Raw genomic sequence first — 24693 nt, 5'->3', positions numbered from 1 at the left:
CACAAAGGTAGCTCAAGTGGAAAGAGTGGTTCCTAAGAGACCAAAGGTCAGGGGTTCTATTCCCACTTAGAACGCCTTAAGTTGAAGTAGGTGTCATGACTGTGGAGTCATGCTAGCATCTTACATTCAAAAAAAATACAACTCATAGATATGAAATCTAACACCCCAACTTTTCTCTTAGTGCTAGGGGGTTTGCGGAAAGGAAAATTCTAGGTTAGAATCATCATATAATTAGCAGACCTTATACTTAAAGAAATCATTCAGGGAATGCATTTGCAATATTATACCACTTGCATCTCCATCCATTAGCTTTGGAAATTAGGCACTCAATTAAAGTGTGTCTGAAGGGAAAGGGGAAGTAAAAGGAATAGATTATGAGAATGGGAAGGCCAGACAGATTTACATGTTAAGACTTCTATAATATTGTGTTTCATGGACAAGTTAAGGATTCATGCTACACGTGTTCGTTTCAATCCGAAAAAAAAAATGTACGGGATGGGAATTTGTTTATCTTACTGGCATTTAATATTATACCTTTGTAAAGTATGAATGCAACTTGAGTCGTTTTTAATAAAAAAAAGTTAGACCTTTATAAAAAAATCAGTAATATGTTATTGTGTCATTAATCTATTGTCTGTTAGCTTACTTAGATTATACTTAAAAATGCAAATGATGAGCAAGTTGCTAACCTTAGATCTTGGAGTTGGCTTCATGAAAAAGGATGAGTTTTTGCGCCAAGGCCAACTAAGTTCGAAGCAACCAAGTGACCTAATAAAGAAAAAGTAATTTAAGTGAAGGAAGATGGCAGATATTTACAGACTACAAGATTCAACTCACCAAAAGTACTCATTAAAATCATCATAATTTCTCCAGGTAGAATGAGGTGCTCGGCCATTATCATTGTTTGAAGCCTCCTGCAAGACTAGATTTATTAAGACATATTCAAACAAAGCATAATCACTCATATTTATACAGATCAATAACATTTTCAGAAGTTCAACTTAGAATTTGAGGAAAGGTGTAAAGGAAAAAATAAGAAGACATTTAAAATGATTAGATTAATAAGAATAAACTTGTTTTACTGTTAGGATACTGTGCTTAGCAGGGGAAAATATTAAAATGAAAGCAACTTATGTGCTAGGAAGAACAATATAGCCTACATTCATTAAGAGAGTTTATTAGGTTATGAAATGAAAATCCACCATCCAAATAGAAGAACTGTTCGGATTTTTCTACCATTTAGATCTTTCAAATTCAGGTTTTGAAATGTTCGGCCTGATTTTTATTGATAAAAGTTAAACATAGCTCAGACATCCAAGGTTCAGCCTGATTTTTAAATTCAACATGAATACATAAAATTTAGAAACCACACTAACAATGAAAAGAATGACTCCAGAAAAGAAAAAGAAACCATAAATTGAAATTATTAAATAAGGAAGCTTGTACCCCCTAGTTTTAATCATTCAGAAATAATATTATATTCCTCTAATAATAGATTTCCTGAATTCACGTGACTAAAAATTTACATACCTAACATCAAATTGAAATTAGAATACATCATTCAAACTACAGACAAGCTTCGGAAAAAATTGGATAACCAAAAGAAAGAATACAGATAGAAGCCAAGGGGAATATTGAAGCATACCGCTGCTATAACATCATATAGAGGGCATATAACTTGATCTAGAAATGACACTCCATTCTCAGTCTTGCAACTATTCGCTGGTTGTGCAACCTGTTGCCGCAGAATTTCATCTAGTTCCCTTACCATCTGAGAAGAAAATTAAATTTAAATTACTTGTTATAAGAAAACAAATAGTATGAAATAAATTTCTCACAAATGACAAATCTAGCAAAGGTCGCCAATGGAATTTCCCTACTTTGTGTTACAAAATATATTGCAAGACCAAGCACAAATACATCTATTACCAAAGGCAAGAAGACTACATGCATGAAGAATGATGAAAAGGGAATGGGATCTAAGCTACCAGAGCCTACAAAATGAAATGATCTACAGAAAATGAAGGATTTTATACTAAAATGAAGTGCGGAAGTAATGTCAAAAACTTTGTACTCGGAGATTCAGGTCCTTAACAAGCACCTGAACTTGTTAAAAAAATTTAGTCTATTCACTGGCTGAACTTATTATCTTTTTGTAAAGAATAGATAAAGGATATTAATGACTCGGGCATCAGAAGTGCTCTCTTGGAAACATCCTAGTTATTATGCACGTACTTTACATAAATATATATATATCCTGACGCACTTAGATATAGATAAAAGAGATTGAGGTGTAGTAAGTTCTACAGTCAGCATAGAATACAAATCAAGTAAGCTTGAAACTGAAAGAAGTTACACAGTTCAGTAAGTATCTCTTACATGGTGAAATATGTAGCACAAGCATTCTGGAAGAAACCTGACATTTCCTGCTTCCCCCCATATGAGAAAATACAAGGAGAGGAATAACACCTTCTTTTCCTTGCTTACAGCCTCCAAGCTGCATAGCATCAAATACGTTTTTGAGACATTTATCCAATGAAATTTAGTTAGCACAGTAACTACCACAATTGAAAGGGGTGAATAAACATACTTGCTCCATACTGGTTGAATGCCCAGGTAGATACACCACTTAATATAATTATCTAGGGACTTGAGGAATACATTCTGCACAGCAGCCTCGTCTAGTTTCTATGCCAAATATTAGACATGTATGTCAAAGTTTAAATGACAAATTACAGTCAAACAACCTACCCCATTTTATCCCAAACTTTAAGAGAAGTGGAGGCAAGAAGAATTATAAGAGAAATATGTACATTAATTTAACATAGGCAAATTGATATCAGAAATAATCAATCTATAAACAGGATGTGCACGTGATCTGGGAGATTGCCATGTGAAAATAGCAGAAAACTTTTAGATTAAGGTTTCAAAAAGCAACCATGGTTGAAGTCTTATTGACAAATGAAAAAATTCCTTTCAACATATTACACACTAATTAAAATAAATTATCATTATACTTTGACTTTCTATTATAAAGGATATAGAAGAAATAAGCATGTAGAATAACAAAAAATAAAATAAAATGAGGACAGATGAGGCGCAAGAAGAAATAATGATAAATGATTGTGCATGAGGGGTACATCGTTAAGATAATAGATGCGGCGCCAACATAATGTTGAATTATCAAACTAGGCATATTCCTAAAGTCTCTTTGTCTTCCCAAGAACCATTTACTCCAAGTGGTTTGCCTTCTCAAGAAAGATTCATTATTGTAAATCTACTTTCTGTTTATAAAGGATAACAGTATATAGGGTCTCAACACAGTAAACTAGGGCTTGCAAGAATATCAGATAGGCCAAAAGAGGGCATATGTAAAACAATTAAATGGTAAGGTCATTAAAGAAATACTTTTTTTTAAAAGTCATCAAAGAAATACTTCTATAATAGGATAACAGGTATATAGGGTCTCAACACAGTAAACTAGGGTTTGTAAGAATATCATGATGCACCATCTTTAGATAGGCCAAAGAGAGCATTTGGTAAGCAATTAAATGCTAAGGTCATCAAAGAAATACTTCTACAATAGGATGATGGTGCGAACCCTCATTCAAAACAATGAAGAAATTAACCACACACAGTCTTTCACTGCCGTGATATGATATTCGGTGTTTTCAGCATCACAAATAGAAGGATGACATGACGCAAGATAGCCTTCACTTCTATAATCATCACTAAAAAGAACTTTAGAATTAGTCTAGTCTTGTAGTTACACTGTAGACAAAATAAAAACATACCGGTTCAGGCTCCTCTGGAATACCAAGACGAGATTGCTCATTGGCAAGGAGATGAACTACATGTTCCCGCTGGTTAGCGACATTGTCTTTCTGTTTATCAACAAAAAATTGAAAGATTTAAGTGCCCAATAATCATAATGTAATCTTCGTCACTTCACCAAATAAAATAAGATGCCAAGACAATTAACAAGCAAGAAGAAAATAATCATGAAATTGCAACTTTAACGAACAAACAAACAAACAGAAAACTTTAGAATTTGCTTTTCAACATCAAGAATTAGTCATAGGCATCAAGAAAGATAGTATGATATTCTTATCTTTGAAGCTAGAATTATTATTTAAAAGAATATTATGTGTATATACATTAATATTAAAATAGAAATATATGAACTATTTTCAATAATACTAACTAATAACATATTTCTTAGTTCAAAAACTTGTTAAGAATACCAACAACTATGTAAACACAACGGGAAAATGGGGAATTGTGAACAAGGGTAATGGCATGCTACACTTTTAAGCCTCTTTGACTAAGCCATGTGCTATAATTGAGTGAAAATATGTGATACTGCAAGCCACTAAACCTAATCACACCAAATAATTTGCAAGATCAAGTCAACCTCAATTGTGGTCAGTGCTTAATAAATCATACCAACTCACTATTTCTATCTTAGCAAAAAAATTACTATAAATATATTATAATTCTTCGAATTCCTAATGAGATACAAAACTAAAACCTCATTGGAACAAAGAGATAACAAACTCATCACAACTCGTTTAGCTAAACTGGTCTAACTAAGATTGTAAAGTTTCTTCAAATCAAAATAATTGCAATCACAATGAAAATCATCAAAACTAGAGATTACAGTTCCATGCGTCTTCTATTCGGAAAAGAGGGTTTTGTACTGGTTGGGAATTATTTTATCTTATTGGCATTTAGCCTTCTTTTTCTCCTTCTGTTCTTTTTGCTTTTGTTTCTCTTCTCTCTTCCAGCTGTAATTCAATAAACGCATTTTGCGTTTTCTTTTTAATGATAAGTTGACATTTTTCAAAACAAGTTCATTGAAATTGGAATCCCTCAAAATATTTGAAATTAAGCTAATAAATTTTGTAGAAGCCAACCTGCAGCTTTCATATAAAGTCATGCATATATATACTAAATTGAATGGCATACTACATTCTGCAGTCAACACTCTATTTTTTGTATATAAAAGCACAGATAAACTAATAGTTAAAAAATTATGACATAATTTGGCATACAACTGAAAAGCAAAACCACAACAAGAAACAAGTATACACTCAAGAACAAACCTGAAATCCAAAAACAAAATGCAGATAATCAAAGAGATCTGCACTCCTGGTAGCAGGTACAGGGAAATTTCCTGGCAATTTAGGTAATCCCCTGAAGTACACTATGGCTGAAATGGCAGCTCGTACCTGAACAATAATTTGAGCAATCAGAATCCTTTTCCATACTAAAATGGACTGCCTGATAAGAAAATGAAAAGGAATGACTTACCTCCGACATAGAGACAATAGCATTCGAAGTTGTAGGAGCATCCAAAGGGATTATATTATAAGCAATTAGGTCCTCTGTCATAGCCGCATCAGATTTCATTACACGTTTAAGCTGGAAAGAGAGAGAAAGTGAAGAACATTATCTCTATTAAAAGTAATATTCTTGTTATTATCTCAGCCAATAAGAAAAAAAAATTATGATGGCTCAAACCCACAACCATATGGCCATGAGCCTCGAGCTCTGGGCTAGACGAGCCTTCTATATTTTTCATAGAAGGTCCGGTGAAATAAATCAAGGCCCCCATTTGGAATGTTCCGTATCACAATATCAGTACAATATTCATCCCATTGAACATGATAACAGTTTCAGAAGTTAATACTTTTAGTGTTCATAATCATGACTTAGGAATCAAATCTCCATACATAGAGAAGTATTATTTGTTTCTCAAAAAGGTACATATCTCTGGTATACATTATAAGCACTATTGTTCCAGGAATGAGGAATCTAAAGTGAAAATTTGTTTACATGTCACATTTTGGAGCAGGGCAACAAATATTGACATTACCAAGTCATCATTTAGTTTAACATAGAAAACAAAGTGGCATTTGAAGAATAAGAATCAAACCTCATCAGGAATTAACTTTTCTGAATTGTTAGGTGACATTTCCTTCGTCAGCTCTTCTAACACATTACCAAGAACTTTAAGAGTTGCAAAAACTCTTTTTCTTTGGACAGTTTTACGTTCCAACCTAAAATGGAAGAACACTAGGGTTTAACCAAAAATATCCAAAGATAAGGAAAGCACATAAATAATAGTAAAATACTTCACAGATCCCCAGTGCTGAACCAAATGATTCAACTTCCAGAATATCATAATCAACCATAACTACTTATGGTATACAAAGTTTGTTCCTCCTCAAAAAAATAGAGATTGACGAATAGAAATCTTCAGCAAGAAGAATAAGTGAACATTTCAAGCTGAATACACCAAGCAAAAGATAATATATGTCATTAACCTAAAAATCTATAGATTGTAAAAACCAATACTCATGTCATCAATAGAAATGTCATATGCACTTTTACAAATAGATGCTAAGAGATTCCATGGGAAGAAAGTTAGCAAGGACAAAAGGAGAAACCAGACATGGACAAAAGGAGAAACCAGACATGGATATTGTTCTTGTTAAATAATCTGAGTAGCAATAAACTATTAACATTTTTTAGAACCATAAAGAATACTCATGGTAGAGAGGCATTTTTGTGGTATCTCAAAAGATAATATGTGATAGTACCAAGTTGAGACACATACTCTCCTAGGTTGCCACTGAAAACACCAGACTCTCTTAACATCATCTCATCCTCGCGTAGTTTGTCTACATCGTGCTTCTTCCTGTAATCCTTATAAAACTCCTGCAATCTAGCAATGTCCAAGCTTCTGTCTATGGTTCCAACCTCTCTCTTAGCAAGCTTTTGCTGAATGAATATCACAATAAATAGAAATAGGCAACACATATCTTAGAACAAATGCACCAAGACATAAACAGATATTATAATAGATGAATATTAACATCAAAGAACTGAACTGAACTACTGATGGTGAGTGATATAGCAGCTACAACAGATAATAGTATCTTGTAGCCACGAAATAAACAATAAATATACACTGTGCACATACTTAAGCATATTATTACTGAACAAACATAGCGGAAGCCTTTGGGAAAACGTCATCATCGCGAAATATGGACTTCGCGAAAATGAATGGACGGCACTTTTGGTGAGATCTTGGCGGGGAAAAATCCTTTGGTGTCGAATAATTAAACTAGGAGACTCTCCACACCCTTCTTACCTTCACAGTGAGTAATGGCAAGAAAAATGACTTTTGGAAAGACCCGTGGCACCCTGGCGGGATTCTGCCCAACTCATTTTGGGACCTCTTCGATATTTCTAGTAAGAAGGATGCTAGAGTGGCGGACTGTTATAGAATCATCTTCGGCCTCACTGACTGGAGGATTACTTTCCTCTGCCGCCTCGCCTCTCTTAAGGTGAGGAGGGTAGACTTGCCAGCCTTGTGGAAACTCCTTCACAAGTTACGATATACCCAAATACTTCAAGACTAGCATCATTTACCATGTGACCCTTCAAGGGACACCATCACGGCTCCTTTGGAATGAAGTGCGGAACGCTAAAATTCCATCTAGGATTTCTTTCTATGGCTGGGAGGCAATACACGGAGGTGTCAAACGTTTTGACAACCGAGGAGCTCAAAAGAAAGGGATTTCACTTGGCTAGTAGGTATTGTCTTAGCATGACGAGCGAGAAGACTATTAATCACATCCTCCTTCAGTGAGATCTTGCTAGGAACACGTGGGCTCTCCTGCAGAATATTCTCAATTTTCATTGGGTCGTGCCCCTCAAAGTTTCCGATTATGGGATCAATGGATTGGATGGGGATCCGAAAGCAATACCATCACCGACGACTGGAAATGCATCCCTCTCATCATGCGGTGTACGATTAAGAAGGAAAGGAACAAAAGATCATACGAAGGAAAAAGCTACGGCTTTGAAAGAATCAAAGGCTTATTGCTTCAAACGTTTTGCGTCAATCGGGAAAAGTGGGGATTTCACAGGATGGAAACTTGTTATCTTATTGGCATCTGACTTTTTCTGTTTTTGTTTTTTCCCCCACCCCCTTGTATAATTTGAACTCCCCTCACATTCTTTGTTTATCTATTGAAAAGTTTACCTTTATCATAAAAAGAATTAGCCTAGTTTGAACACAAAATAGCTTGAGCTGTAGTAAGAAAATATCATTGAACTATCAATTCCAGGCTAAACACAGACTGAATAACATTAATCTCTTTTCATAGTTTCTTTTCACTGTGTATCAAGGAAGAACAATACCTGTACAAATAAAAAAAAATCATTGCATGCATCATATATGTATATGATGGATGTAAGCAAGTCAATAATGCACTTGATTCTGAGAGATCAATGCATGATGGATAATAGTATATATTATTCGGTTAGTGTTGCACTACTTAAACAATCACAATTTCCAAACATTGATAGTAAGGACTGTTAGTTAATAAAAGAACCTTACAAGATAAATGCATTATCTTAATATTAAATCTCAAGAAAACAATATGATTCAACATGATTAAACACACAAATTACCTTTATGACAGACATTAAGCCAGTCTTGAACTGAAGTACGCCTCTACCCTCACTGTTAGGGTCCAAATTCTGAGACAACGAGTATGCATGCTCACACACTTGAAAAGTAAACAAATGTTTGGAAGGTTAGATAAACGAAAAAGGGCTTCTATCAATCCAAAAAAATATTAAGAAAGAAGATCAGCTTCAAACCAAGTTACTAGTATCTTTAGAAAGCTAATGCATCATAAATTTGCTGGTACATGACAGATAATAAGTTATTTAGCACTCAGAATCATCTAAATAGCAATGTATGCCTCTTATTGGAATAATATGATACAGTTTCGTAGACTTGTTTATAAATCAAATTCCCATCTTAAGATAAGTATCATTCCCACTCGTGTAAGATAGTGGGAGAGATGTTATCAGTAAGGTTTCCTTAAATAAAAACAATTTCCAAACACATTGTTTTTCAATAATCAACCAGACTCATAATGACCATGAAAGATGGAACCAGAAAGTTAATGAAATAGGAAGTAGAGTAACCAAACTGAATCAAAATGTTTAGTATTGATGGAGAAAGTAACATATGCAAATCCAATGCCTAAATGACAACTACAATTCAAACCAAAAATAAGACAGACATTTTGATCAATTGATATAAATATGTTAAACAAAAAATGATGGATAAACATGTTAACAAGAAAGCATGTTCAACAAAAAAATAACATGGCTTACAGATTCTGGCTATATTTGGATCCTCGTCCTGAAGTTCATCTGCAGCTCTCAAAATTGCATCTATATCCCTATTTTTTGCCAGAGAAGATGGAACAAATCCAGAAATTCCACTGACAGGTTGCCCATGTGCATCTGTACCTGTCCTTTCTCTCCTAAGAGCAGCACGTACCAAACGCCCCCATGCTTCCTCTGCCCTGGACATGTCCTATATTGAGAACAGGAAAACAACAAAGTCATTAAGCAAATATACCAAAACATGTATCAATAATAGCATAAGTAGATCAGACATGTAACTAGGAATAATTCCATGCAACCAAATATACATTCATTTTAACTCTTCCTTTTGTCCATGAGATGACGAAATTGAGGAAACTAAATAAAAACAAAACTTTACTTGGTTTCTAAGGTCCAATTAAATGACAGTATGACGATTGGAGATGAGATCAAAAGTCATCTCTAGACATACATAAAACTAACAGGATTACCATGTCAGACTCAGATACAAATGAGAAATCCACTCAACCATACCATTTCAGACAAAGAAAAACTCACGAGTTTCCATCTGAGGTAGTCCATTCCCCTAAAACCCGACCATCATGTAAATATAAAGCAAAAGTACAGAACTAACAACATGAAACAATCACACTTACTATTCTATGATTCCAGAGGTAAAACTTAATCAATGTCAATTGACAAGACAAAAATTAATATGACACACAATCCAAAGACAAGTACCACGAAACTCCATTATCATACCATAATTTCACACACGCTTCATGTTTCTTTCTCAAAATTTTATTTCTCATCTGAGGTAGTCCATTCCCCTAAAGCCCGATCATCATGTAAAATATAAAGCAAAAAGTACAAACTAACAACATGAAACAATCACACTTTCTATTCTATGATTCCAGAGGTAAAACTTAATCTATGTCAATTGACAAGACCATAATTAATACGACACACAATCCAAAGACAAGTACCACGAAAACTCCATTATCATACCATAATTCCACACACGCTTCATATTTCATTCTCAAAACTTTATTTTCCATTCTTCAATAGGTACATTTATTTCATTAGCATCCGGCCATAGAAACCAGCACATTATCTCACAATTAAGCAGCAAATAAAAATTGAAAGAATCAGCGGAACAAACAAGAAATTAAATCATTCAACCAACACATCATATCATAGTTCATAGCTTCAAACATTACAACTCCAGCATCAGTAAGCAATTTCAAAAAAAAACGTACAGTAGTTCTCTCAAAACTAACCTAACTTATCTAATACTATACACTTCCGAAGTATACACGAAGAATTCGAATGAGATACAAGACTAAATATGAACAGATCGGAGATTTACCGGAAAAGTGCCGGAGATGGAGTGATTCGGTGCGTTTTTCTTCAAAATATGAAAATAATGACTTGTAAGAAACTGTAAAACTGTGAAGTAATCCTGTGAGATGAAGAAAGGAGTTTGAATCTGCGCATTAGAGATAGAGAGAGAGCAGGATCCAGCAGAGAGAGACTGAAAGGAAATACGAAATGGAGGAGTTAAAACCGGGATTAGCCGGTGGTTAAACAAATTAAGGTCAAATGAGATAAAAATAAACCCGGTTTAAAAATTTCAGTCAATTACGCGGTGCTGAAAGTTATTCAGATGTAAGAAAGACGACTATTCATTGACCAATACAAAAGAACATTTCAATGTTTTTGAACCCTATAAAAATCAATATATTATAAATAATTATTCATTATTAAATTATGTCTTTAATTTAAATCTGGTTCGAACGGTTAAATTGCAACCAGGATTCACATAGAAGGGTAAAAGTGTAAATTATTTATTTATTTTTTATAAAATGACTGTTTTGCCCTTTTTCCTTTTCCTGTGAGAGGAACAAGTGGAATAGATGATTTTATCCCGTTAAATTGAGACTCTTTATTAGGTCGACTGAAATTTCGGACAAACCTTACAATTTGGCGTAGCTTATTGTTAAAGTTATAAAAAACGATATTTTGTTTTTGACGGTTTGAAACATCGTTATCTTATTATCTAAGTGTCATTTATAAATAAATAAATAATTAATGTCACTAATTTAATTACCGTATTTTAACGACAAAGAGTTTTAACTAACAAATTTTAGAGAACTTACAACTTTCAATTCACCGAAAATTTGTAGTTAAATTAGGGGAGAGGATTTGATGTACCACAACATGTATCATCTCCCGTACTACAAGGTAAAAAAAATATAAGTGTTTTGATATAAACGATTTTTTGGTATAGGGAATGATTCATGTTTGTGATCCACGGTAGATCTCCTACCTTAAATTAGTGACATTTATTTTTTATTTATTTATAAATTACACATGAATAATAAGTTAACGACATTTAAAATTGTTTAAGACAAAAACATTTTTTCGCATAATTTTAACACTAAACATCCCAAATTATGAAGTTAAAATTAAAAAATGAGAAGTTTGAAATAAAATTTAAATTGTTATATTCATTAACAATTTAATCTTTAAATCTTTATAAATTCTGATATGAATAACAAATAAATCAATATATTGGTCAATTTAGTGGTTAAAATTTTAATTAAAATAAATATTCATATATTTATATGTAAATTTATAAATATGATTTAATCTTCACAATAAAGTTATAATGAGTTTAAATTTGGAAGAACTAAGTATATATATATAAGAGTTTAGTAAAAATTTAGATTATGTTTATCAATATTTTTTTTATAATTAATAATATGTTTGAAAATACTTTTATTTATTTAAGAGTTTTATTTTATTCATGATAAAATAATAATAAAATAACATTGTTAATGAAAATCGAACATAATTATGATTAAATTGAATTAATTATGATTTGTAATATCATGTAACTTATCAAAGTAAATAAATATTTGATGTCATTAATTCCACAATAATAGGTTGCTTCTTGTAAAGCCGTCATTAAATTTTAATATCAATTAGAAAAGAAAAAACAAATACTTGATAGCTTAGTAAGAAAAAAACAAATACTAGATAGTTTAGATAGTTTATGACCATGATTGGTTGGGGGTATAAAAGATATTATACTATATTTATATAGTATAAACTATTCTAATAGTGTGTTTTAATATGGTGTTTTTTATATTTTTATTATTGGTATTAATTTATACTCTATATAATTTATATTTCATATTTGGTATAAAGGAGTAATTAGTCCCACTAGGTACAACACTATTCTTATATATATCATTTAATTTTTAATTTCTCGTTATACTGTTTTATTAATAATATATAATTATTATTATATAATATATTAAATATGTTTTATTTAATTTTAATATTTTATTATATATAATCATTTTTAATATAAATATTTTTAAAATATTTCAATTTTTTAATTAAAAAATATTTATTTATTTTTATAACAATAATTTTATTAATTATTATTTTCTATATTTACTTATATTATAAATAATATTTTAATTTTAATTTATTTTATTATCATTATTAATCATATTTAAATTAAATAAAAATAATTTATCATTTATATTATAATTAATTTTTTATATTTTAATTAAAATCATGTTAATTATTAAATAATAGCGATACAATACTTTATAATAATAAACAATATTATTTATAATATAAATAAATATTAATAATAAAAATAATTTTAAATTAATATTTATACAAGTTATACTACATTCTTATAATATATACCAAACACAAAATTATAAATTATATACAACTTATATCATTTCTTATAATACATACCAAACATCAATAACATATACAACTTATACCACACTATATTATTTATACCTCGTTAGAATTTATACACCTATACAACTTATACCCTATATAATTTATACCATTTACCAAATGCTACCAAATAGTATTATCAATTATAATGTTGAATTCATGACAAATGTGATGAAATTTTCATTTAAATTAAAAAAAAAAGTAATAGAAAAATTAACAAAGGAGGGGGATTTCACTTATTTTTAAGTATAAATATATGTTATTTGAAACTTACATTTTTTCATTTGTAATATATATATGTTTGGGGAAAGAAAATATCAAATTTTGATTTAAAATTTATCAAAATATCACTTTTATAATATACTATTAACTTAACAAATTTTATTTTATTTAATCACACCTCTCATCCATTTTTAAAAGTAATGGTAAGCCTGACAAAACTATTTTTTCAAATAACCTAAATTATAATGTAAAAAACATGTTTAAAAGGTCAAAGATCATGAGGTCATATTAACTTTCTAAATTTTAACAAATTTGTTAATTATGCTAAACAAATTTTGAATTATATCAAAATTTTAAATTCAATGACTTCAAATGTAACTTTTATATGAATGATTAATTACTATTCAATGAATTTCTAAGGGATTAATAATGTAGAAGAAACACTTCTGTTTATAAGTGGCATTTCAAATACAAATATAAACATTCATTAGAGGAAGACATAATTTCCAAATTTAGATTGACAAAAAATATATGGTTTGGCCCATTTAAAAGCCTAACTTAAATAAACATAATCAAATTAAAATTGGATTTGTAAAAAATATGTTTTTTAATAACAAGTCTTTCAATTATTAAGAAAATTTTGTTAACTAAAATATATTTAAAAACATTATCTCAATGAAATACTTATCTATTTTCTTATAAATTATATTTAGTTTTGTTCAAACCCAAATGGAGCTTAAAACTAAATGTTTCTAAACAAAGCTACAAATGCAAGCAAAACCAAAACCATAACTCACTTTCAAAATGGGTAAAATGAACTTTAATTGTATCCAATTTTCTATCTTTGTGATTTCAATGATCTAACTCAAAACATTATGAGTTTTCAAGAAACTATAGAATAAACCAAACAAAGACAATTGACTAACAATAGTAATTGAAAATATCATTCTACAAAATCACTAGGAAACAGCATAATCATAGGGGGAAAACAAAGAACTAGGAAATCATCAAAATAAGATCTTCAAATTGCAGACCTCCTAAGTTCTTCAGCACCATGAGCAAAATGACACCTGTCACCAAAAGTACATGTTCCTTTCTCAAATTTCCCACATATTTTCGTCTTGAAATTCTCTTGTCCGTGACTCTGACCCTGACCCTGACCGCGCCCATGGCCATGACCTTGACCTTGACCTTGACCTATGGCAGAGTTTCTCACAGCAGCAGCACCGATATGAGCAATGTGGTCCCTAACCATAGCAGAAGCTTCCTTAATCTGATCAAAGGTGCCCTCCAGTTCTATATTCTTCAGGTTCATATCAGACTCATGATCCCTTATTGAAAGCTTAACTCCAGTCATTTGACGAATTTGCTTAGAGTTAACCCCGCCTTTTCCAATGATTGCACCAGCTAAAGAGGCATCAACACTAATCTTGGCAGTGGCCGATGCACCAAAACTTGTCGGTGCATTTGACTCCATTCGACCACCGAACCGGCTGGTCATGGGTGGTCCACCCATGTGACGAGGATCTTCATGGGATGTAGCAGATGGCTTCCCAAGCTCCCATTCACCATGTGCAAAATGACATTTATCGCCAAACCTGCATCCTTCAGCTGTATTGAATTTGTTGCACAAACGAACCTTGACAGAATTTGGGGAGGGATTATCTTGGAAGGATGATGGAATTGGAGGGTTTCTTGAAGGAGCTGGAAGTGCTGGATTGTTGCCTATCATTTGAGTAACCGCGTTTATGCCACCAGGAACATAGTGCAAGAAGTGGCATCCCTCTCCAAACGGGCACCCAGACGTGCTGCATACACTCGAAGTCTTATATATTAGAAAAAATATGTTGACATCTGCTATTAATTGTTCTATGAAAAAGCTACAGCACAATAAGACACTTCAAATATAGAAAATGCAGAAAAAGTCTAGAGTTAGTTATTCATACTCAAAATCATCTAATAGCTTGTTTAATCTTGGGTTCTTTTCCAAAAAAAAATTGTTTGATGTAAAGAAGTGGTTTATTTGGGTAGAATGACTAAAGTATCCTACGTATGTAACATTTTAAATGTTATAAAAGATAAAGGGTTTTTATTTTAGTTGTGGTTGATGATTTGAATGATATGATGGAAGAAGTGGTTTATTTGGTTTAAATACAAATAACCCACATCAAACAAGCTCTAAAACTTCGAGGAGGGAAATTAGACCAGGCTCAGATATACCACTTAGCCTTTTCCATAGTAAACTTATAAACAAAACTGGATTGAATCTAACACTGCAGCATAAAGATGAAACTAGCTACAACAACTGCACTTAGACGGCTGACTCATTAGTTCTAAGGCTTGTAAGAAAACTAGACATCTTTACAAGTAGAAATGGAACTCAGAAGCAACTCAGACTATCACAACATAAGGTCAAATAAGCTGAAATCAGAACAAAATGATATATAAGAAAACCATAAAAAAGGCAACTAATAGATTAATTGCAGATCCAAGAAATTCATAGTCCACATTAGTATTCTTAGAAATAACTATCTTCACTTCAATAGCTTTGTCAAAGCATCAAGTTGAAATAAAGAAACAAAATGATCTTTCTCAACAAACGGCAAATCAACTAATATCTAGTTCTCTAGACCTGCAAAGTTATATCTACCCTTTCTTCCATTAGACAACCCAATTTTGTTCCACATCCATTTTGAATAAAAACATTTGACACTCATTCATCAAACAATTCCATTCAATAGCCCATGTTATCGTATTATTAAATAGACCATAACCTGTTTCACACACCTTTAAATTCCAAATCCATTAGTTCTAAGTATATTTATGGATGTGTAGATCATAAAAGTGCATTTACAAGTTTTCTTTTAAGTAGTTAAGATTTGAACCTGAAAAACTTTGTGCATGGCTTCGATTTGCTTCCTATACCAGGTGAAAAGGACTCCATTTCTGTTGAAGAACATTAATTATCCTTCTCAGATTCAATTTATTAATTCTATATCTTCAATAAAAAATAAAAAGCAGCCTTAACAACACCAAGCTGCTTTATTAAATCAACTCACCAGTTCTTATATTCAACCAATCTGAATCAGTTACAAATCTATCTTTCAACTTGATGTTCTCTCTCATTAGTCATTATTCACTAATTTTGAGATTTATTTTATTTTTATGCAAACTTCTTCAAATAACATAGTCGAACAACACTAACAGTCTAGAATCAACAACAAAAACAACATAAACATGAATGAGAGATGATAAAAACACTAACCTTGCTTGGATTTCTTGAATCCGCCATTCCCGTTCATTCCAGCTTCCTGTCTTCCTCTCTTTCGTGCAGCTCCAAAATCCATCAGAAATAGAGTGTGTTCGAAAGCTTAAGTTAACTGGATTCCGACGAGATACAAGCGAAAAGATTGAATGATTCAAAATAATCGAACAAAATTTTACAGAAATGAGGAACTAGGGTTCACAATAGTGAACGAGAGAAGATGAAGCGGATTTTAGAGAGAGAAACTAACGGGGCGGGGAATATGTATAAATGGGTATATAAATAAAATAAATAAAATAAAATCCAGTTGTCATTAGAAAGATGTGAAAAGACTATTTTAACCTTTTATCACTTGAGGAGGTGGATATCCAAGACTCCAGATCTAACATTAATTGTTTAATTACATCAATTAAAATAATTAAAGCTTGTTTGATATTTGGAAAAAAATCTATATTTTAAAATCAAAATTTAATTTTAAAATTTATATAGAAAACTTGAATTTAAAGTGAAGTTTAGTTTGAATTTATTTTTCAATATATATATAATTAAAATATATTCAAAAATTTTATTTTATTTTAATCAATATTCAAATAAAATATTACAAAAATTACTTTTTTTTTCATACTCGGATATAACTAGGATATAGCTGCACATTTGTATGAGAAAATGTGACATGTTGTCTGTGTATAAATATTATTAAATTGGTTAATATATATAATTAAATTATATTTTATAATATTAATTTATATCTTAATCAAAATTTAAATAAATTATATAATCTTTTTCAAAAACCATATCAAGCTTATGATTTAGGCCAATATTTCATATCCAAAATTTATATAAATAAATAAAGTATAAATGATTTGGTATATTAATTTATAATGTTAATGATTTAATTATAAAATAATTAATGATGAATAAATTATTATTTAAAAAAATCCTAACCCAATATCAAAACAAACTATATAATAAGAATGATTTAATAACACTTTTATATTAGTATTGTTTTTGTAATAATTCAAATAATTGAAGATCAAACAAAGCTTCATGATTACTTTTAATTAATATACATTCTTTCTTTTCTAAACTAGATTTATTTGTTTAATTAATACATTAAGGCAACTTTATTTTAAAAAATGAGAGTTGAGCTCAGAAACAAATATTAACAAATTTATAAATATACTTATAATTAAGTTATATTATAAAATATTATATAATTTAATGTTTTGGAATATATATTTGACAAAATACATGTTTTAATGATTTTTTGTTTAATATTTTTTAGTCTAAATATTTTTATTTATTTTTTATATTTCTAGTCCAATTTTTTATTTATTTATTTTCTAGTCCAATTTAAGAATCACTTATATCCAACTTCCAAAGTGTTTTTAAATGAGCCCATTTTGAACATCATTAAATATATGCTAGATTGGTCAAATATAACTTTAAGATAATAATTTGTTTAAATGTATCAACCAACATTCAATAAACCTAAGTTCAAATAGGTGGTGAAGTTTCAGTTATTTTCTTTAAAAAAAATTTGAGTGAATTGTCTAGACTTGTTAGATTGGTTATTTGATGAATTATTTCTTTAAGATGTTACAATTTTTCATCGTGTTTGGTAGGAAAACACTCAATTTCGAAGATGAATTGAGTTTCAACAAAAAAAAATATATTTTCGAAATATATAATTCGAATATTGATTTAAATAAAATAATATTACAAAAATATATCTTAATTATATATAATAACAAATTTAATCATGTATTTTTAGTTCAAACACAGCTCTATTCCAATTTTAAATGTTTACACACAAATAACATGTTTTTAAGTGTTGTACCCTTCATTGGTAAATTTTACTTTTAATGTATATTTTGTTTATGTTTTTTCTTTTATTTGGCCTTAATTATATATTGTTTACTAGGATAAATTAGTTTTTAATATTAATATTATTTGTATAATTTATCAAAGCTATTTTAAGTATCAAAAACTTAAATATATATTCAGTTTATTGAACACTTAATTTAAGTATTGTACTCAATTCAAATTTTGACATATTCATTATTATTTTATGTTAGACTCTTTTTATGTTCCTCATCTTCACTTGAAATAGCACACAACTTTCTTTTCTAAGAGGAAAAATATAAGTACAATAAATCATATGTTGCAAGTTGCCAATGATAGATATTTACTTAGTATATTGAGTTTATGGTACTCAACATGGCATGTTTTAAAAACAATGAAACCAACCTTGTCTCATTTCTCACACGGATTTGTTTATTCTTTTGACATGGGTTAATTCCGGGACGAATATCCTAATATTTCACGGTCAGGACTGGCTCGAGTAAGTCTGACAAGCCCTTGACTTAGGGTAGTGGGCAACCCATTTATTAAAAATAATAAAACATTTAGTTAAATTTATTCTAATTTTAAAGTTTATTAATGTTACAGTTTATTGGTTTAAAATAAAAACTTCAAAAATTTTATTTATTAATTTTTTAAACTAGACGTAGGGCAATAAAAAAAATATCGATATTTTTTTTATCAGGGCTAGAGTAGTCCAAAACCCGGAACCAACTCTGCTTACCGTTACAACACACATTTAATCAAATTGTTCTTAATGAGAATTGAACATAAAATATATTAAAGGGGGATTGTTGTCCCTAAAGTTGTGTCATCCTTCAAAATAAATAAATGTATTTTAAATTTTTTTGTAAGGTCCATGTACATTTTTTTTAAAAAAAATATACTCATTTTGAAGAATGGTCCAACTTTTGGGACATCTTTAAGGACACCATATCCTCTCCCATATTATAAGTAATACATTTTGATACATGAGTTACCTTGATAAGTTGAATTTGATTTTATTCGATTTAACGATAAATGTATAAATTAGAATGAAAATATCAATGAAATAGTTGAAGGTGGGATAATTTTTTTCGCTAAATTTGTCAATAAAGTTGTGTTGCAACTATATAATGTTCAAGAATATTTTTATTTTTTAAACATATATATTATCGAGTTTTTAAATTATAGAGAAAATATATTAGTTATACGAACTCGATAATTGAATCCAATTAAAAAAAAAAAGAAATACATCTCTAACTTTTGAACATTATTATCTTCCTATATAAATAAAAAAAAATACATAATTTTTTGTATTAATTTAATAAAAAAGGAACTATGTTTAATTATTCATATCTTGAGCATTTTTGTTTTTATTTTATAATTTGTAAATAAATTTATATTTATTCAAAGGACACCTCATCAAGAGAGAAAAATATCTTCAAAATATCAACAGAAAAATCTAGAACATTCCACCCCACATGAATAAAATTACTTATTTGTCCCTCAAGATACTAAATCTATACAAATTTCCTCAAGATATTTTTGCTACTTTTTTCTAAGTACACCGAGAGAACTAAAAGATCACTTTCTTCTCATTCCGCCGCCGATAATGGATGCCGCCGGCGTTGCGTCCGACGTTGACGGCGTCGGCGTTCTGAAGACTCCACTACTTGATTTAGAGCGTCCAAATATCCTCCACAAGATATCCGAGCAAGGCGGTTACGCATACGTTAGGATGTCGATCGCCGCGGCCGCTGGCGATTTCCGTGCCGCGGAGGCGGCTCGTGAAGTTGCGTGGGAACAGCTTCATTCTGGTCCATGGCATTCTGTTCTTCCAATCTGGAGAGACGCCTATGCAATGGCGTGTCTCAACGTTGCTAAAATTCATTACGCTGAGGATGAGTTTAAGGAAGCTGTTAGAGTTCTAGACCTTGGATTGATCATGGGAGGAATGAGTCTCCGAAGTGATCTGAATGCGGCGATCGAGACTTCGTGTGCAAGGGAAAGAGCTCTTAGGGTTTCGGAGAGGAAGAATACAGAGAATGAGAAAGATCAGTGTCGTATTGTTCGTGATGAGGAATATGATCAGACAGAGGTGAGGTTCGTTGTCTGTTTCTTCCTTACTTCATAACGTTTGATCGGAACGAGTTCTTAAATTTTTGATTTGTGTTAGCATTATATAAATGGTAACCGATTTAGGATTTATGGATAATGATCATTTTATAGTCACCTGCAGTTATGATTGGTATGATTGTTCATTACATGTTGTGTTCTAAATTCATTATTAAAATTCTGATGCAATATAGAAGAAGTTTCACCTGGTTGAAGAAATGATCAAAGATTAGCAAATACTTCATGATTATCATTGCATTTCTAGGGTTATGTTTTTGCATCTTATTCATATTGGAAAGGGAAGAAGTCACTTATGTTATGTTATCCTGGCATGATTATAACAGGTCTTTCGCAGTTTACCTTTGAAATCTCTATCATGCAAGATTATAAGTAGAAGGTCCAGTTTATCACTGGATGATTTCATGAAAGACTATTTCCTGTTAGGTTCTCCAGTTATTATCAGCGATTGCATGTCTCATTGGCCTGCAAAGTCAAGGTGGAATGATCTGGAATACTTGAAAAAAGTTGCTGGATTTAGAACAGTTCCTGTTGAGGTAAATCTGCATATCTTAGTTCTTCTTACACGATTATCTATTTATTATGTGGTTGGTAAAGTAGCATTTAGTGTTTTGGTTATTATGAATTGTAATTCTGCCAATTCCAACTGTCAAACCATATGGGTTTGGCCCATTTGGAAACATTTTCTGGATCCGGATTCAGAAGAGAAAGTATCTATGAACGTTGTGTGTCTAACTAAGTTCTGATTCCTAAGAAATTGATGAACGGTTTCTCATCTAGATCTGAATACAAACCTAGATCCAAATTGTTTCTAAATATGATCTATTTGAATCTAGTAAGGAAATAAGACAATGATTTTTTTTAAGTTTGCAAAAGAGAAACATGTATTTCCTGTACTGACTAACATCAAACCAAGAATGGCTTATATTGGAGTTTTTTCCCTTATAATAGGTACTTTCTGATCATAAATAAATCTTAGGTTCAAAATCTTGATAGGTTGGGAAGAACTATTTATGCTCAGATTGGAAGCAAGAACTTATAACTTTTTCCCAGTTTCTTGAGAGGATTCAGACAAATGATTGCAGTTCTGGAGGACCAACCTATTTAGCTCAGCATCCCTTGTTTGATCAGGTAGGCATATGCTACAAATGAGTTTGTCATTGTAGCCATTAGTAATTGACTTTTTTTTATTTATTTGAAATGACAGGTCCAGGACCTACGGAAAGACATTTGTATACCAGATTATTGTTTTGCTGGTGGTGGGGAGCTCAGGTCAATTAATTCTTGGTTCGGTCCGGCTAGAACAGTAACTCCTTTGCACCATGATCCCCACCATAATATTCTCGCACAGGTACTTGGTCATGCGTTTTCTTTCCCCTGTTTCGAAAAGTTTGAAGTAAATATTAACAAAACGAATAGAGCACAAAGAAGCTACTACTAGCTTCATGTGAGAGTAACAAACGAGAAAATCTATCTATTAATCATCTCATCGACAATATTAGAAACCTCCTGTCACGAGACTCTCACCCTTTAAGAAAGATGTGAAAACAATCAATTTTATTTAATCCTGTTTAGAGTTCTTCCTTCAAAAGTTCTTATGTTTTTTTTCCGCCTAATTCATTTCCTGCCTATACCCTAAGAATCTATTTCCTTATATAAAACATGACCTAACAACTTACTGCCATGTCACTATCCGAATATGAAAAGGAATGTAAGCCCTTGTTCGGTTATGACTTATGGACTAGTTGAATAACCAATGGGATTATTCAAATAACCTTGTTCAGTTTGGGTTATGAAAAAGTGAATTTTTTGGGTAAAAAGACTTAAAGGGTATAAATATGTAATGAAAAAATATATAAAAAAAAAGAAATATAGGGTATTTTTGTAATTTGGTTGATGCTAGGATGGAATAAAAGACAATGGGCTATTTAAATAACCCAATTCGAACAGGCAGACAATAAAAGACATCTAGACTTTATATTGTTATGCTTAATCCTAGGTATTCTTAATTCTCAGCCCCTAGCTCATAGGTTTTCTTGAAATCTCTTATTCATGAAAAACATTATTGCGTCATTTATTTTCTATACTTGAAAATTGGATGCGTTATTTATCTTAACTTTGTTTAATATATTGTAGAATATCCATCTTTGACACACTAAATTACTTAGCAATTAATTATGTTAAGAAGTTTGTTTTGTGGAACTGAAGTAAAACTAGAATCTAATAAGGTGGAAGTCGCTCATGTCTTCTTCTAATTGGTCATTCATACTTGTAATCAACTTTATTTGGAAACTTTTATTTTGTAAAATATCCTTCTTCACAATCTATTGGAAAATCGCCAATGTTAAAAATGAATAATAATTTTTCTACATCATCATCCAAATTATAGTCCAACAGATCTTCTATGGTTTATAAGAGAAATTAGATGAGAAACAAAAGAATATAGATAATTGAATATTGTAAGCTAGAGATGAGAAATAGTCTTTGTAAACCCTAATTACTTCCTCTATTTAACTGCTAATGGGCTAAGCTTGACCCATTACATCAGACCGATCCACTCATTTTCTTTGATGATTAAAAAGTTATTATCCAGATATTGTGATTTTTAAAGAAACTAATAAATGAGGATTGTTGGGTAATTTGCAGGTTGTTGGGAAAAAGTATATAAGGCTATACCCTTCATCAGTTAACGAAGATCTTTACCCTCATTCTGAATCAATGCTTTGTAATTCCAGTCAGGTAATTAGATGAACTGTCCGATTTTGTCTTTTAATATTGAAATCGAGTCACAAATAGATAGAAGTGTTATTTATTTTCCTATGCTTGTGATAATGAAAGGTTGATCTAGACGACATAGATTTGGAAGCATTTCCAAAGGTGCAGGATCTGGAATTTATGGACTGCATTTTAGAAGAAGGTGAAATGCTTTATATTCCACCAAAATGGTGGCATTATGTAAGATCTCTCACTATTAGTTTCTCAGTTAGCTTTTGGTGGAGCGATTTCGAATGATGTTCATCATCCATTCATTGCCAAATCGCTACTCAGTTAACTTTTGGTGGAGCGATTTCGAATGATGTTCATCGTTCATTCATTGCTGCTACACCCCCCTCTGGCTAATGTTTGTTTGTCTCTCCTTTTTTTCTTTGGAGGGTTATCTCACTATTAGTATTTCATAATTTCATTTCAGCCTAAGAAATTGAGTTCATGAAATATTTATAATAATTACTTAATTTTAATGTATTAGTATAAATTATAAAATTAATTATTCCAAAAATCTGACTGCTTGGTTACAATCAGAAGATACCAAATTTGTGTGTGTGTTGATTTTTAAATTTGTTATTGGAATACTTACTTGCTTAGTGATTTTCTTGAATCCTACTATGGTTGAATAAAGAAAATATATTAATTTTGAAATTGGAGGGTATAATTCCAATTTCAATGTTAGAAGTTAGAACATTTAATTTTGTAATTCTCAATTATATTATTTTTAATTTGTAATTACAATTCTAATATTTATTCTTATTAATTTATCATTTATAACTAATTTATTTATTTTTTTATTTAAGAAGTTAAATTATTGTATTGTTATTTTTTTTATTTAATTTTAATGTAAATCAACTATAAAAATTGAAGTACGATTCTTATGATTATTGTGAAATGGAAATTAGAATTTAGTGTTAATTCTAATTTTTATTTTCCAAATTCATATATTAATTTAATCTATTTATTTATATTTTTATAATTAATTTTATTTAATTAATATTAAAGTTGATTAAAATTATATATATACACCTCGTATAAGTATGTAGTGAAAAATAGTTATTATTAGGGTTGTAAATGTTTAATAGGGGAGAGTAATTGGTAGAGAAAATAAATTATTTTATTTTTTCAATTAATTAGATTGTTTTGTTATTTTTTTTCCATTAATGTTAGGATCGTATAATTTAGTTGGGTTCATGAGCTGATTGTACGTTAAGAATTTGTTCATATTAAGTAAAGAGTATAATTTTGAATTCGTTAAAAACTTGTTCATATAAAGTAAAGAGTTTTCATACGAGTTTCAAAATAACATGTTTTGAGTTGATTAACTAACCTTTAAATGAGTCCATTAACTGTCCTCTAAACCAACATAATTGGGATTAAGATTAGGTAACTAAACACGATCGAGATTCTATCTAAAAGGTTTTTGGCTTGAGTTTTAAGAATAACGATTAAATGTACCATATTTTTATCAATTAATTCATTCAAAATATCAA

The 24693-nt window shown here is 30.5% G+C and overlaps 3 protein-coding genes across 4 annotated transcripts in view; 1 reads left to right on the top strand and 2 right to left on the bottom strand.

Annotated features, from left to right (window-relative positions):
• The window catches only part of LOC124933599 (callose synthase 9-like), a 31853-nt gene extending 21088 nt beyond the window's left edge, over nucleotides 1–10765 (bottom strand). The window contains exons 1-13 of one of the 2 annotated variants that reach the window (XM_047474024.1): nucleotides 10568–10765; nucleotides 9205–9409; nucleotides 8488–8585; nucleotides 6623–6786; nucleotides 5939–6062; nucleotides 5314–5424; nucleotides 5106–5231; nucleotides 3795–3884; nucleotides 2591–2688; nucleotides 2380–2497; nucleotides 1646–1771; nucleotides 838–914; nucleotides 690–768 (exon numbers count right to left, since the gene is read on the bottom strand). In XM_047474024.1, coding sequence (XP_047329980.1) covers nucleotides 690–768; nucleotides 838–914; nucleotides 1646–1771; nucleotides 2380–2497; nucleotides 2591–2688; nucleotides 3795–3884; nucleotides 5106–5231; nucleotides 5314–5424; nucleotides 5939–6062; nucleotides 6623–6786; nucleotides 8488–8585; nucleotides 9205–9406 — 1413 coding nt within the window. In that variant the 5' untranslated portion in view covers nucleotides 9407–9409; nucleotides 10568–10765. The remainder of the gene's footprint in view (nucleotides 1–689; nucleotides 769–837; nucleotides 915–1645; nucleotides 1772–2379; nucleotides 2498–2590; nucleotides 2689–3794; nucleotides 3885–5105; nucleotides 5232–5313; nucleotides 5425–5938; nucleotides 6063–6622; nucleotides 6787–8487; nucleotides 8586–9204; nucleotides 9410–10567) is intronic. The other variant, XM_047474023.1, reaches the window with a different exon arrangement.
• Nucleotides 10766–13982: 3217 nt separating this feature from the next.
• LOC124936707 (zinc finger CCCH domain-containing protein 14) lies at nucleotides 13983–16699 on the bottom strand. Its single transcript, XM_047477226.1, has 3 exons — nucleotides 16457–16699; nucleotides 16077–16137; nucleotides 13983–14999 (listed from the first exon to the last, which is right to left on the bottom strand). The coding sequence occupies exons 1-3, from the start codon at nucleotides 16536–16538 to the stop codon at nucleotides 14213–14215; spliced, it is 930 nt and encodes a 309-aa protein (XP_047333182.1). The 5' UTR covers nucleotides 16539–16699; the 3' UTR covers nucleotides 13983–14212.
• A 3153-nt stretch (nucleotides 16700–19852) lies between these two features.
• Nucleotides 19853–23674, top strand: LOC124934055 (lysine-specific demethylase JMJ30). The gene is made up of 6 exons (XM_047474520.1): nucleotides 19853–20399; nucleotides 20761–20970; nucleotides 21431–21565; nucleotides 21642–21785; nucleotides 23081–23173; nucleotides 23273–23674. Exons 1-6 carry the CDS (start codon nucleotides 19914–19916, stop codon nucleotides 23444–23446), a joined length of 1242 nt encoding a protein of 413 aa, XP_047330476.1. The 5' UTR covers nucleotides 19853–19913; the 3' UTR covers nucleotides 23447–23674.
• The last annotated feature ends 1019 nt before the right edge of the window (nucleotides 23675–24693 follow it).

This window comes from Impatiens glandulifera, chromosome 4, assembly GCF_907164915.1.
Source record: "Impatiens glandulifera chromosome 4, dImpGla2.1, whole genome shotgun sequence".
Lineage (NCBI taxonomy): Eukaryota > Viridiplantae > Streptophyta > Magnoliopsida > Ericales > Balsaminaceae > Impatiens > Impatiens glandulifera.
This window is presented reverse-complemented; position numbering and strand designations above follow the sequence as displayed.

Excerpts from the sequence above, each read along its gene's own strand:
- LOC124934055 (XM_047474520.1), top strand. The coding sequence starts at position 19,914 with ATGGATGCCGCCGGCGTTGCGTCCGACGTTGACGGCGTCGGCGTTCTG. Across the intron at positions 20,400-20,760 it reads AGGAATATGATCAGACAGAG|GTCTTTCGCAGTTTACCTTT; the intron begins GTGAGGTTCGTT and ends TGATTATAACAG. Across the intron at positions 20,971-21,430 it reads TTAGAACAGTTCCTGTTGAG|GTTGGGAAGAACTATTTATG; the intron begins GTAAATCTGCAT and ends AAATCTTGATAG.
- LOC124936707 (XM_047477226.1), bottom strand. The coding sequence starts at position 16,538 with ATGGATTTTGGAGCTGCACGAAAGAGAGGAAGACAGGAAGCTGGAATG. Across the intron at positions 16,138-16,456 it reads ATTCAAGAAATCCAAGCAAG|AAATGGAGTCCTTTTCACCT; the intron begins GTTAGTGTTTTT and ends GTTCTTCAACAG. Across the intron at positions 15,000-16,076 it reads CCATGCACAAAGTTTTTCAG|CACGTCTGGGTGCCCGTTTG; the intron begins GTTCAAATCTTA and ends GAGTGTATGCAG.